This window comes from Cyclopterus lumpus, chromosome 16 (genome assembly GCF_009769545.1).
Source record: "Cyclopterus lumpus isolate fCycLum1 chromosome 16, fCycLum1.pri, whole genome shotgun sequence".
Taxonomy (NCBI): domain Eukaryota; kingdom Metazoa; phylum Chordata; class Actinopteri; order Perciformes; family Cyclopteridae; genus Cyclopterus; species Cyclopterus lumpus.
The window spans coordinates 9,531,197-9,543,292 of record NC_046981.1 but is presented as its reverse complement, the minus strand read 5'-3'; the positions used below and the strand labels follow the sequence as shown (position 1 = coordinate 9,543,292).

The window sequence follows — 12,096 nt, the reverse complement described above, 5'->3', positions numbered from 1 at the left end:
ATAGCAACACACTGGATAGACTAGGAGCAGAGGAAAACTGCTGGACTTATGTAAGAGCATGCAGTCCCACAAATTCATGCAAAAGCACATGATCAGCACTACAGGGCAGTAGCCAGCATATTAGAAATACTGAAATCAGGAATCCTACCTCCTGCCCTCATAGGAAATTCTGACCTGACACCAAAGGTTTATATATTTGTCTGTGAACCTTTCAGTTATATTGTTTGTAACTGTTATTTACCAACACAAATATCTCTGTTCTGTGAAAACCATGAATGGACATATTTTCATGAACTATGACGATCCATTTTCCAGATAAATTCAATGTTTTTAATGACCTTTAATCCTTCTAGAAATGTCTGAAAAATGAAAAACAACCACATTTGTAGATGGATAGTTCTACAAACAGCAATTTGTGAAAGGTAGATAGAAATCCAGGAGAGGGAATTGTATCTTTCTATTTAGTTATTGGCCTAAAATATTCCACAGTTGAAAAGAATGGTGGCTAAAAATAAGTCAGCCAGAAAAATGTCCAACTATGCAGAATGTAAACTCACCCCAGGTCCCTAAAACCTACAAGATTACCAGAAAAAATGCAAAGAACAAGACCACTGTTTCCTCAATAGTAGCTATGATTCTTTACATGACAAGAACAAATATACAAAATAATATCACATGTCTATATATGTAGGTGTTCCCTTTGAAATCCAACCACAAGGAGAGACACTACTGACTTGTGAGGTGTGCAAGACGCCTCAACCTTAATATCTAAAAGATTATACTGTCACGCCGGAGCACTAATGAAAGAACCCAAATGCACGACCCGAGGCAGAGAGTAAAGTTCACAAGGATTCCTTTATTGATAAAGGTAATATTGCAACAGGATAGAGTCTCTGGAGAAGGACCGCCGAAGGTTCTCCCGATGTAAATGGGGAGGGACTGAGGCCGGTCGGCAAGGCTCTGACCCGCTGTGGTGAGAGCAGCTGTCTCACTCAGGGGAGAGTAGAATCGTCAACGTAAACAGTCCAGGGTCATTCACAGGAAGGCAGTCAAACTCGGCAGAGGTACAGGCAGGGATCGGGCTTACTCGGAAACGAAGGGACGTCGGAATCAGAACAGGATATCAGGCAGGAAAAACGCTGGTAAGTTGACTCACAGGTGAAGAAAAACGAATTTGTATTTGTTATAAACGTTGAGCTATGTATTAGTGCTCCTGTTCTTTATAATGTTGGACTATAGATAGATAGATAGATAGAAAGAATGTTTACAACATGTCTCACAGCATGGCAAACTTCATTAAAGCCGAGAGGACATCCATCACTGAGGAACCTCTGTCCACTGTCTCCTGAGAAACCACAGAGGGTCACCATATAGTGTAAACAAAGAGGTATCTGTAATACAAGCGCCTGTTTGAGCAAGGGGGTATAAACCCATTAGGATGCCCATATCTGAGGAGTATGGTATACAGACACATGCATGCTTCATTCTTTCTGTGTTCACTGGAGCCGCAGATCCCAGAGGAATAAACCTCTCATATGAGGGCATGCATGTAAAAAAAAAATCACTTCATACTCTCTCAGTCATAACAGATCAAAACCAAAATGCAACGTTATTTTGACTAACATTACCTCGAGGCTAGTTCATGAAGCGATGCAGGCAGCTACAAAGCGCCGTGGTGTCGAGAGGGCTGAGAAGGGGCAGCACCTGGCCTCGAGGACTGGACAGGAAATGCTGTAGAATGAGAGAATGAGTAGGTTGCAGAGGAGCAACAGTTTGATGAAGAGTAGGAGGTGGCCGAGAATAATATGTTTGCAAAAGCTACACAAGTACAAGGGTCAGCCATATTTGTATTAGAAGTGTTAAAACATTAAAAGAAACCAACAAGTTGTTCACAGTGTGTGCATTGAATAGCCAATGTGATAAGCGAAAGTTTTGTTGAGGTTTTGTTTTTCTGTGCATCAAAACAACAGCAGCACCTTCTTTTTGTTGTTGTCTATAACTTTGATTTAGTCACTGCATGAAGGCAGATATTTAAAGAGCTTAAAGCAGAATGTATAGCTGTACTAAATCTAACGACTTGGAAGGATACGTAGCTATCAGAATCAGACATTTTTGTTGAAACATAACTCATCTACAGTGACAGGTGTAAAAGGGTTAGTGTGTTAGGGTTTAGACCCTAAATAAAGCTCAAACTTGATATAACAACATGAAAGTTTTGCTATAACCTCAAGGATGTATCTGTTTCTGGGTGCACACGTCACGTCAAAAAAAGGTCAGTCCTAGGCTGTGTCTCGTCCCTCTGTGTCCTTCTACCTCATGTTTACCTCTAAACCCCAGAGCTGCGTTCAGTGTTGACGTGGAGCACAAACGGCACCCTAATCCCGGGCTGAATATGCATGACGCGCCGCGGTGCTGCGTGTCGTTTAATAGTTTCAGCACCGCGTTGGTGGACAGCGCCCTACGCCGCTGACACACTGAGGCTCAGCTGCAGCTTCCGAGCGCCTCTTTGACGGCACCCGGCGCACTTTGACAGGCCGAGCCGGAGAAAGACCCTTTTATCTGTAATCAAATTGGCTCCGAGGTTGCAACCGAGTGAGGTTCCCTTTCCCCTGACGACACCGAGACCTTGTAAAAGCTTGGCGCTTTTACTTTGATGCCCTTAAAAAGGGGGGGGGGGGGAAGAAGGTGCCCAGAAAAAAATGAGAGAGTGAAAGATTGGCACATTGTCGATGGGCTCGCTTACAGATATTCTTAAATCACAATGACACACATCGTGTAAATAAAGTGTATCACCTTCCCTAAAGAGAAGACGTAACTAAAAGAAAAGAGAAATTGGAGAGATGGGGAGGAGGAGGAGGAGGAGGAGGAGGAGGAGGAGGGGGGTAATTCGGAGTTACTCAAGCACAGCGCGGACAGAAGTAATTCCCCCATACCCTGTCCCAGACCCACGCAGCACGGGCTGCATACAGGCTATATAGCAGATAGAGAGAGGGGGGGAGAGAGGGGGAGGGATATATATATATATATAGAGAGAGAGAGAGAGAGAGAGAGAGAGAGAGAGAGAGAGAGAGAGAGAGAGGTTCTTCCTTGAGAGGGAATCTGAACCACTTCAGCCTGCGCTGCTCTGGATGAATGTAGCCTCTCTCACACCTCGGACTGTCGACATTCCATTCACAGGACAGGTGATGTTAACCAATAGTGAGCAGAGGAAAAGAGAAAGGGTCCGATGGTTTCCCTTTATTTCTTCTTCGGCGTGCATGAGGAGGAGGCGCACCTGCGAGAGTGCCTGTTCCCCCTTTCTTTACTGAGAACTCCATTTGGGCTGCTGCTGCTTGGCTGAGGCTGCACACACCACACACTATACAGAGTGGTAAGAAGACAGCGAGAGAGAGAGAGATAGGGAGGGGGGGGGGGGGGGGGGGGGGGGGGACACAGAGATTGGTTGGATTCGTCTCCTCCTTTGGCAATCCACAGGCGCTCATTCATCTTGTTAAGCCCGACCGACGACAGCATGCCTACCGCAGACTCAAGCAGCGGAGCTCGGTCAGTGACTTCCAGTCTCTCACTCTTTCTGTCTCTCTCTTTTTTTTGTCTATTTATGTTAGTAGTTGTCACATACATCGCATAATCAGGTCTTCACCTTCTCATATTGTCTCCCTTTTTGAATGCAGCCACAGACTTTCCAACACGGGACCGGAGTGAGACGTCCTCCGTCAAACCGGCCCGGTTGTGCCCTCACCTACACAGCATTCACACGGGACCCGACTTTGGCGACCTTTGGGACACTGCTGAGGACCCGAGGCAGGGAAGTGAGGCACGCGCCGAATATGGGCTCAAAGCCCCGGGAGGCCCCCGGGATGGCGTGCAGCGCGTGTTACTACCTGGTTATCAGCTCCACGCACCTGAGTAATGGCCACTTTCGGCGCGTCAAGGGGGTCTTCAGAGGACCACTGTGTCCAACCGCAACCAGTGATTCACCGGTAGGATAACAAGCTGAAAACCCTAAGTGTGTGTGTGCGTGTGTGTGTGTGTGCGCGCGCGCGTGTGTGTGTGTGTGTGTGTGTGTGTGTGTGTGTGTGTGGAGAGACACACTCAGCCACTTTTTCCACTTTATTTTGTTACTCATTGTGGGTTAGAAAATGGTGGAAACGTCCTCACAAGTACAGTAAAGTGTGTCTGTAAGTTAATCGTGTGTGCATGATATAAGAAAACATAGGAGACAGTATCTGAGGATGAAGATATTTTATTTCTTTTTCTTTTTTAGAGCCCTAACAATTGTTGTTTGTCGAGGACAGTTAGACGTGAATATTTTTAAACAGAAGATAAATTAGGTATCCAACCATGAAACCATTGTCCCTCCATGCTTCCCTCTCTCTTGCGGCTATGGGAATTAAACAAATCAAATTACATTAGTGCTTTCAGGAGGAGATGAGTTGCCCAGCCGAAAATAGCACTAATTACCTGGGGAGTAATTGTTAGGTGTGTGTCTGTAAATGTGTGTGTGTGTGTGTGTGACCTGCCAACAACTTTCTGACCTTTCCCTGATAACCTGGGTCTCAGTTTCTATGCACTTACTGGCTGTGTATTTTTTCTTTGTATTTGTAAATGTTGCAGAGAAAGAGTGTGTGACAGAGAGAGAGAGAGAGAGAGAGAGAGAGAGAGAGAGAGAGAGAGAGAGAGAGAGAGAAAAGGAAGCATAGACGATAACAGTACAAGTAAATATGTACATGATATTTTGGACTTTGTGAATTTGTGTGTGTGTGTGTGTGTGTGTGTGTGTGTGTGTGTGTGTGTGTGTGTTCTAGATTTAGGAGCTGCTTGGAGGGTCTCTGGTAATCACACATTATTCATGAGCTCTTAATGTGAGACGAGACAAACTGGCGAAGCTGATGACAAGTTTGATGAGAAAGGAGGAAAGGAGCAGCTGGTATGTGTGTATGAATGTGTCTATGTAAGTGTGTGTGCGCGTGTTCATACTCAAGTCATTACCAGTCTGTCATGTTGGGCCCGCGCTCACGATGTGATGGGAATGAGCGAACAGTGTGGAGCAGACAGTCAGACTGGCAGAGATGTGCAAACGTTTGCACACACACACACACGCACACACACACACACACACACACACACACAGATGGGCTAAACATCTCGTAAAAGAGATCATCATGCACACAATCCACATGCATCTTAATTTCTAGAAATTAGGGCTTCCCTTTTAAATTATCTGTCTCGGAGCCCATTCATCTGCTTGTAGAATCATCAAATGTTAATTTCTTATTGCACCGACAACAAGTTAAGTTATGTCTGGGAAACAAGACCGAGTCCTCAGAGGAAGTCTAATTTGGATGCTCTTGAAGCGTATACGGACTATATCCGTCATTTCTACATATTTGGACTCATGAATGCATTTGCCTATTTTTCAGGCAGTTGCTAATTTGTTTTCCTTTTTGCATGTGATGAACATTTATTTGAAGAGACTTGACAATTCTTTGATTTATAGCAAAGTGCCACGTCTTTTCAATTTCTGTCAAACTTCCCAGTCAGGGATGAGTCTCAAAACAAAATACTTTTTGAGTGCAGATCACAATCTGTCTACTATATCATTATTGAATGGTGTCATATATCATCAGATGTGGACTTGAAACAATTAGTCAATTAATCATTATTTGGATTGACAGAAAGTAAATTGGCAACTATTTCGATAACTTTAGTCATTTTTAACTGAATATATTTGAAATTGTAACTGTTGATCTGACAAAACTAACAATTTGAAGACTAGTCTGAAGCCATAACCTGTCTGGCTCAAGTATAGCAGACCTCTATGTGGACAAAGGCAAGTAAAAATAGAAGTGTTGAGTTCATAGTATTCTCTTCAAGCTGATGGATTCCAGTAATAGTGTTTGTGGTAGGAAGGACATCATTTACCTCCATGTCCTAACTAATATAGATATGTGTGCGGAAAGTTGTCAGTGCTGGAAAATGCTGCAAAAGGAGGAATAGAAGGTCGAAAGAAAATAGATGTGCTTTCAGATTTATCCATATTAGTTTAGACTTGACCAATTTATGGTCCTGTCAGCATGATAAACAGTCACCGCTTGTGGTCAAGTAGTTCAAAAGTGACCTCTTGTGTTAGGAAGAAAAACAAGTCTGTCAGCAGAGAGCGGGTGAGTTTAACACACCTCTCCAAGACATGCTGAGCAACATCTTTTGCACCTGTCCGTTCAAGCCATGCACAACAGCTACTGCTGTTTGATTTAGCTCAGATCAGTGGAGTACCAAGGATATCTCAACTGGGATTTGTCAAGGGTGACTTTGTGTGTCTTCACTTTGATAAGACATTGCAGCATTAACAAAATACTGAGTGCCTATGGAAGAGAAAGAAAAGCCGTCTAGACACACGGCACCCTTTCATTCCCCTTTGTAACAAATCCTCTCGTGTTTGTCAAGAGTTCTGTGCTCTTGTGTTTGGTTAGCTTCCCTGTGGTATGTCGAGCTTAGGATTTTGATCAGTACTCGTTTATCATCATTAATTAGTTGTTGTGATGGGCGTCTCGGTTGGTCTAAAGTTTGGTTCCCGTACGTATTTTAGTGCTTAATCATCATTGGTGAGTCCTTCTTCAAACTCTCATTAATACTTCAAAGGTTTTTCATTCCTATTGTCAGCATGGAGGATACTTACCTGCATGTCTTTTGCTGTCTCTTGTCCAAATATCCGTCAATCCTTTTCCCTCTTTTCTCCCCATTTCTCTGTAGAATTGTGTAGACGTGTGTCTGTGTGTGTGTGTGTTTTAAACTTTCTGACCTTTCCCTGATGCCCTGGGTCTCAGTTTCTGTGCACTTACTGGCTGTGTATTTTTTGTATTTGTAAATGTTGCATATACCAAGAAAGAGTGTGTGACAGAGAGAGAGAGAGAGAGAGAGAGAGAGAGAGAGAGAGCGCGGGACAGAGAGAGAGAGACAGAGAGAGAGAAGGAAGCAAAGAAGATGTGTGTGTGTGTGTGTGTGTGTGTGTATACTTCCATTGAAGACCACTTTGATGTATATTTCACTGCCGTAACAGAGAACAGATGAATCGTTGGCTGTACCGCACAGTGTCGTTGTGAGTGTGAATAGGCCTGGCGCGCGCGCGCGCGTGTGTGTGTGTGTGTGTGTGTGTGTGTGCGACTCGCGTTCGCACCCTCGTGTTTTCATTGATTCCGCAGGGAGCTGAACAGTGTTTATGTAAATGAGGTGGCATTTAAACATATGCCCCGAACAATTATCTTGAAACAAGTATTTAGCTGTACAAAAACACCGCCATGTTTGGAGTGAGTCAAGTACTTAGCTACAAATATTAAGCCATCATGAGGGGACAGAGGTGAGATGAGCCAACTGGCTTGCCATTTGCCGTGCCAGTTTGCTCATGGGTGTGGGCATCTTAGTGCGCAGTTAATGATGATCATAATAATAAATGATACGGACTCAGTGCTAAAGAACTCCCTGGGGACAATCGTGCTGGTAATAGCTTCTTGACATTTATGAAGTTCGGCAAATGTCAGAAAGAAAGAGATTCATGAGAAATGTGAGTTAAAAGGATTATTATTTATTTTATTTTTTTTTAAAGGTGGTTGTGACGTACAGCAGCTATACAGTTCTTGAGTCTTGTATCGTCAGAAAAGCTATTTCAGTCATGACCCCTAATGCTGCTGCAGTCACTCATTCAGACAGTGTAATGTTGATATCCACACACACACACACACACACACCAATGCAGCCATCAGGCCCAAGTGGAGCAGTTTGAGAGTGAGCAGGTGAGTGCTGCTGAATACTAAAGTCCTGCATGACTGGACCATTCCTGCTGACCACTGCAAAGTGCTGCCACTGATCACTGCTAATGTCCTTCATCACAGTTTACACTCAACACTCTGGAGAGCGAGTGTGTGTTGGGGAGAAAGGTGGATAATTGGGACAGATGGGTGAGATAGGATGACGAGAAAGAGGAGGGTAGCGGGGTAGAGTCAGACAGTTGGCATCGATTTTAACACTCTCTTAAGCCTTTATTGACATTTCATTTAGCAAATGAATTCATTAGTGCTTCATAGCATAATAACCTTTACTTGATAACCAGGACGGTTCTCCAGAGGATGTCTCCCACACACATACACACCTCTGTTTCTTTTTTCTTTGACCTAGCAAGTTCCATCCCTGTCTGCTTGCGTAACTTTTAAATTAACCATATTTTGAGGGGACATAACCTGCCAGTCTCTCAACACCAGTGCAGCACGCCCTCAGAATGATGGAGAAAGAGAGAAGTGTGAGTTGTACAGACCAAGCACCTTCATCTCTGCCTCTGTATAGGTGTCTTTGTGCTTCTGCTCGAGTGGGCTTGCCAGCTGTATAGTGCCTGTTCACCTCAAAGATGGAGATGATCTCTATTCAATTTACTGACGACTGAGTTACTATTTATTTGTGTGTCTTTGACCTGCTCTTTCGAAATGCACTCATGCACACACACACATAAACACGCATACACACTAACTGGACTTAAACTTCCAAAGGCTGTTTATCAATCACTAAAGGATTATGTTTCACCCAGAGGCTGTGTGTTTGTACAAATTTACAGGCCTCCCATTGAACTGAAACTTCTGTCAGACTAAAGATGCTGCTTTATGAACTAGAAGTATTTATTTATTTATGTAATGCCTGAGAGGTAAAAAGCGGCTGTATGGATGTCTGATTTTGCCGAGCTGACCTGGGGAGCTCTGTGTGGGTGTGAGCACGTTTGGAGGGTATTATGTGGGCTGAGAGTTTTTGGTACTAGTTTGTCTGCTTTTGTTGCGATTCATCATGAGGTTTGCAAACATCTGTAAAGTGCACTTTCTGGCAGTAGATGTACAGTATGTTATGAGTGACACACATGTTATCATGCACATGCGCACACACACATGCACACCACAGATGGCCAACCCCTCATTTTGTATATTACCTTGGGACAGCTGTTTGTCTGTGTGGTCATTAGTGATCGCAGCATCAGATAATTACCTGGAGACACACCAGCACATAAATACACACACACATACTTACAATTAGTGGGTGTTTGATAATTATAGGATGTTTGATGAACCATCTGGATCACCAGCAGAGGTAGAAGCTGACAGGCACGCTCAAAAGAAAATTAAATAAACGTAGAAAGCGAGACGACAAGTAAGCGTTGAAGAGATGAAAGTGTTTTTGTCTCATAGACATTAGCATGTCATGTCTGATTCAAGGTTTGGTCTTGTTCTCCTTGCATATGCTATATTTCTGCTTCTCTGTCTCTTCACCATTCCATTTCTCTAGGCGATACCTTTGCTCCAATCTCTTTTTTTTATCTCTCTCTCCTATTGCTTTTCATCTCATCTCATCCAGCCCATTCATTTTTTATCAAGTCAATGGTTCAACCGTTTAGGCCTTTAAATCTTAATGTGTGTGTGTGTGTGTGTGTGTGTGTGTGTGTGTGTGTGTGTGTGTGTGTGTGTGTGTGTGTATTTATGTGTACAGTATGGGAGTTTTTATGTGTAGGCTATGGTATTAATATTGGAGTAGCAATATTGCTGAAAACTCCTTGAAGGAATGAAAGAAAAGAGAGGGTGTGCTTTATATTACTGGTCAGTATTTCTGTTCTTTAATAACCCCCATTTTGCTTTACTTTCTTTTCTGCTGCTATATATGGATTCATGCTTTCATGTACCGTAGGTTCATATGTGGGAAACAATTATAGCTCCATTAACTCAGTGTGCATATATGCCTGCATGCACATGTGGGTGTCCACGTTACACATATTTTCACCTGTGTGCACTGACACGCCGGGCCGGGGTTAAGAGCAGATCAGACAAATTAATTATCTCTTCTCTGGAGGAGAGATGACTCACTGAAATAGAGGCTGCAAACCAGCTTCTCACGGTTGAACAGAAGCCCAAGAATTACTCCCGGCCTATCAGAGAGCAAGGGGCCTCCTTTCGAAAAAAAGAAAACTTGGATTTCATTTTCAGCTTGACGTTCAGCTCATATTATTTTCCACTTTTCATGTGCATAATGCCAATTTATAAAAATAACTGCGACTGAAAGTAGTCGAGCAGGCACGTTGCATTTATAGATCAAAGTGGCATAGGAATTTTAATGCATATGAACAAGTTTCACTTCCCTGAAATCATCGACATAAGATCAAGGCTTCCATGTTTTGCATTGCAAGGACTTGCACAGAATTGGCTGTTCTGGTGTCTCGTGCACCAACACACTAACACAGACAGCTTCAATTCATAGCCTGAATTAGGAGAACCGAGAGATTGACATGATTAAAAAACCTATTATATAACGTGTGTGTACATTGGTAATTTGAATGTTGAAAATATAATTTAGATGTCTGCTGTCTGGACATTGTTTTTATTGTCAGTGGTGCTTTGTTGAATCTGGAGATGAGGCTTTCATGATTCTACTGTCTCAGCCACAGCATCTTACCCCTGACCTTTTCACAGTTCCCCTCTGACCTCTGACAAATAGCCCTGAGGGAAATAAGGGATTAAAAGGTCAATGCTCGGTTCAAGGAGTCCAATAAAAAGAGTTTTATTTAACTATTACCTTATTATATATCTGGGTATCTGGGAATATATTGCTTGTATGTGTGCACATAAAGCACAGTATCATAGAGTAGAATACACACATGTAAGAAAGTTGACAAAAAAAAGGTGCACGAGCGGGACAGAAATGCATGTAGTATTATAATAACACTATGTGTTCACTCTGGTGTGCTCTCATGTTTATTTATCAAAGCAGATAGGAGCTACGAGGACATTCTTGTAGCACAGGGTCGGTCATGCATCAGTAACAATGCATCACATTATATCAGACTTACCTCCACCAGCAGCGCGAGCCATGATGCAGACACTAATAATTCATGCCGTTTGTTTCAACCAGCCTTCACATCAGCCATGAGAACAACCCACCACAATTATCATGAGCAGCAGCATTCCTGTGCTTAGCAGATTGGAGAAGCCAGGCGCTCAGCTTAGCGCTGTGCAGAAATGTCCTGGCTGCGCGCTGCAAGGATGGCAGGATCACAGTGGTCTGCAAGCAGCCTCCAGCTACCAGCCACCAGGCCTTGGCTACCTTCTTTATATGGGCAGAGGGCATGTTTCCTCTGTCTGTTTCAGTATGTATATTTGGCGCGATTGTGCTTGCACATTTCTGCACGAGTCTGCTTTGGGGCCTTCTTACCCTTGCTGTGAGGTATATTCTAACCCTGTGGTACGGGATTAGTCACAACACTGAATGGGAAGACATGGAAACAGCAGCAGGAAAGGAGAGTAAGAGGAGAGGAAACCCCACAAAGATGAGAGGAAACGTGTGGGTGGATTGTGTGAGTGCGTGCGTGCCTGCGCGCCATGGGTATTCATCAATTTCCATAAGATTCTTTACTTTTCCTCAGCCATAAAACCCAGAGGCAAGAAGTAAACACAAACTCTACAAGATCTCCTGCTCTCTGCCTCTGTTACTTTCTCTCTCCGTCATTACTCCTGTTTCACTCTCTTCTCTCTCCAAATGTAAAGTGAGCTATGTGTTTGATTTACTGATTTGCGAAAACGTGTCTCTTGTGTTGTCGGAAACAAGTGTAATGTGAGGTCCGGAGGATGTGGAACATATTGTCTTTCATCTCTGAATGTGCCGGTGTTGCAGCTGCTTAGTGCTTGTTGTGAACAGCATAAGCCCCGTTCTTAATTATGTATCACAGTGCGAGTTAACTTATCTCTTCCAGGTTTGACAGACATGTGTATTTTTGGAAATGGACTTGCACTTCACAGAGCAAACCAAAATCAATAAACGTTGTGTGTTTGCCTGCATGTGGGTGCGTGTTTTTGTTTATTTGTGAGCGTGTGAAAAATAGCAGCGTGTGATTTATGTAAATGAGTGTCATCGGCCGAGGAGGAGGCAGATTTCCCAGGCCTGATGAGTGGCTTAATGATTCATCAGCCTGGCTGAGGCAGGCATCAATAATGGATGACAGAGTGGGTCATGCAGGATTGCTCGCCCCTTGATTAAAGTGCTCCACAGCTAAATGCCTCACTTCCTCCCTCTTCCCCCTCT

General features: G+C 43.5%; 1 protein-coding gene across 1 annotated transcript in view; it reads left to right on the top strand.

Moving 5' to 3' along the window:
- The window catches only part of LOC117745789 (G patch domain-containing protein 8), a 31,676-nt gene that overhangs the window by 663 nt on the left and 18,917 nt on the right, over positions 1-12,096 (top strand). Inside the window, exons 2-3 of the mRNA XM_034554318.1 lie at positions 3,475-3,543; positions 3,672-3,980. Of these exons, the coding sequence (XP_034410209.1) occupies positions 3,475-3,543; positions 3,672-3,980 (378 nt within the window). The remainder of the gene's footprint in view (positions 1-3,474; positions 3,544-3,671; positions 3,981-12,096) is intronic.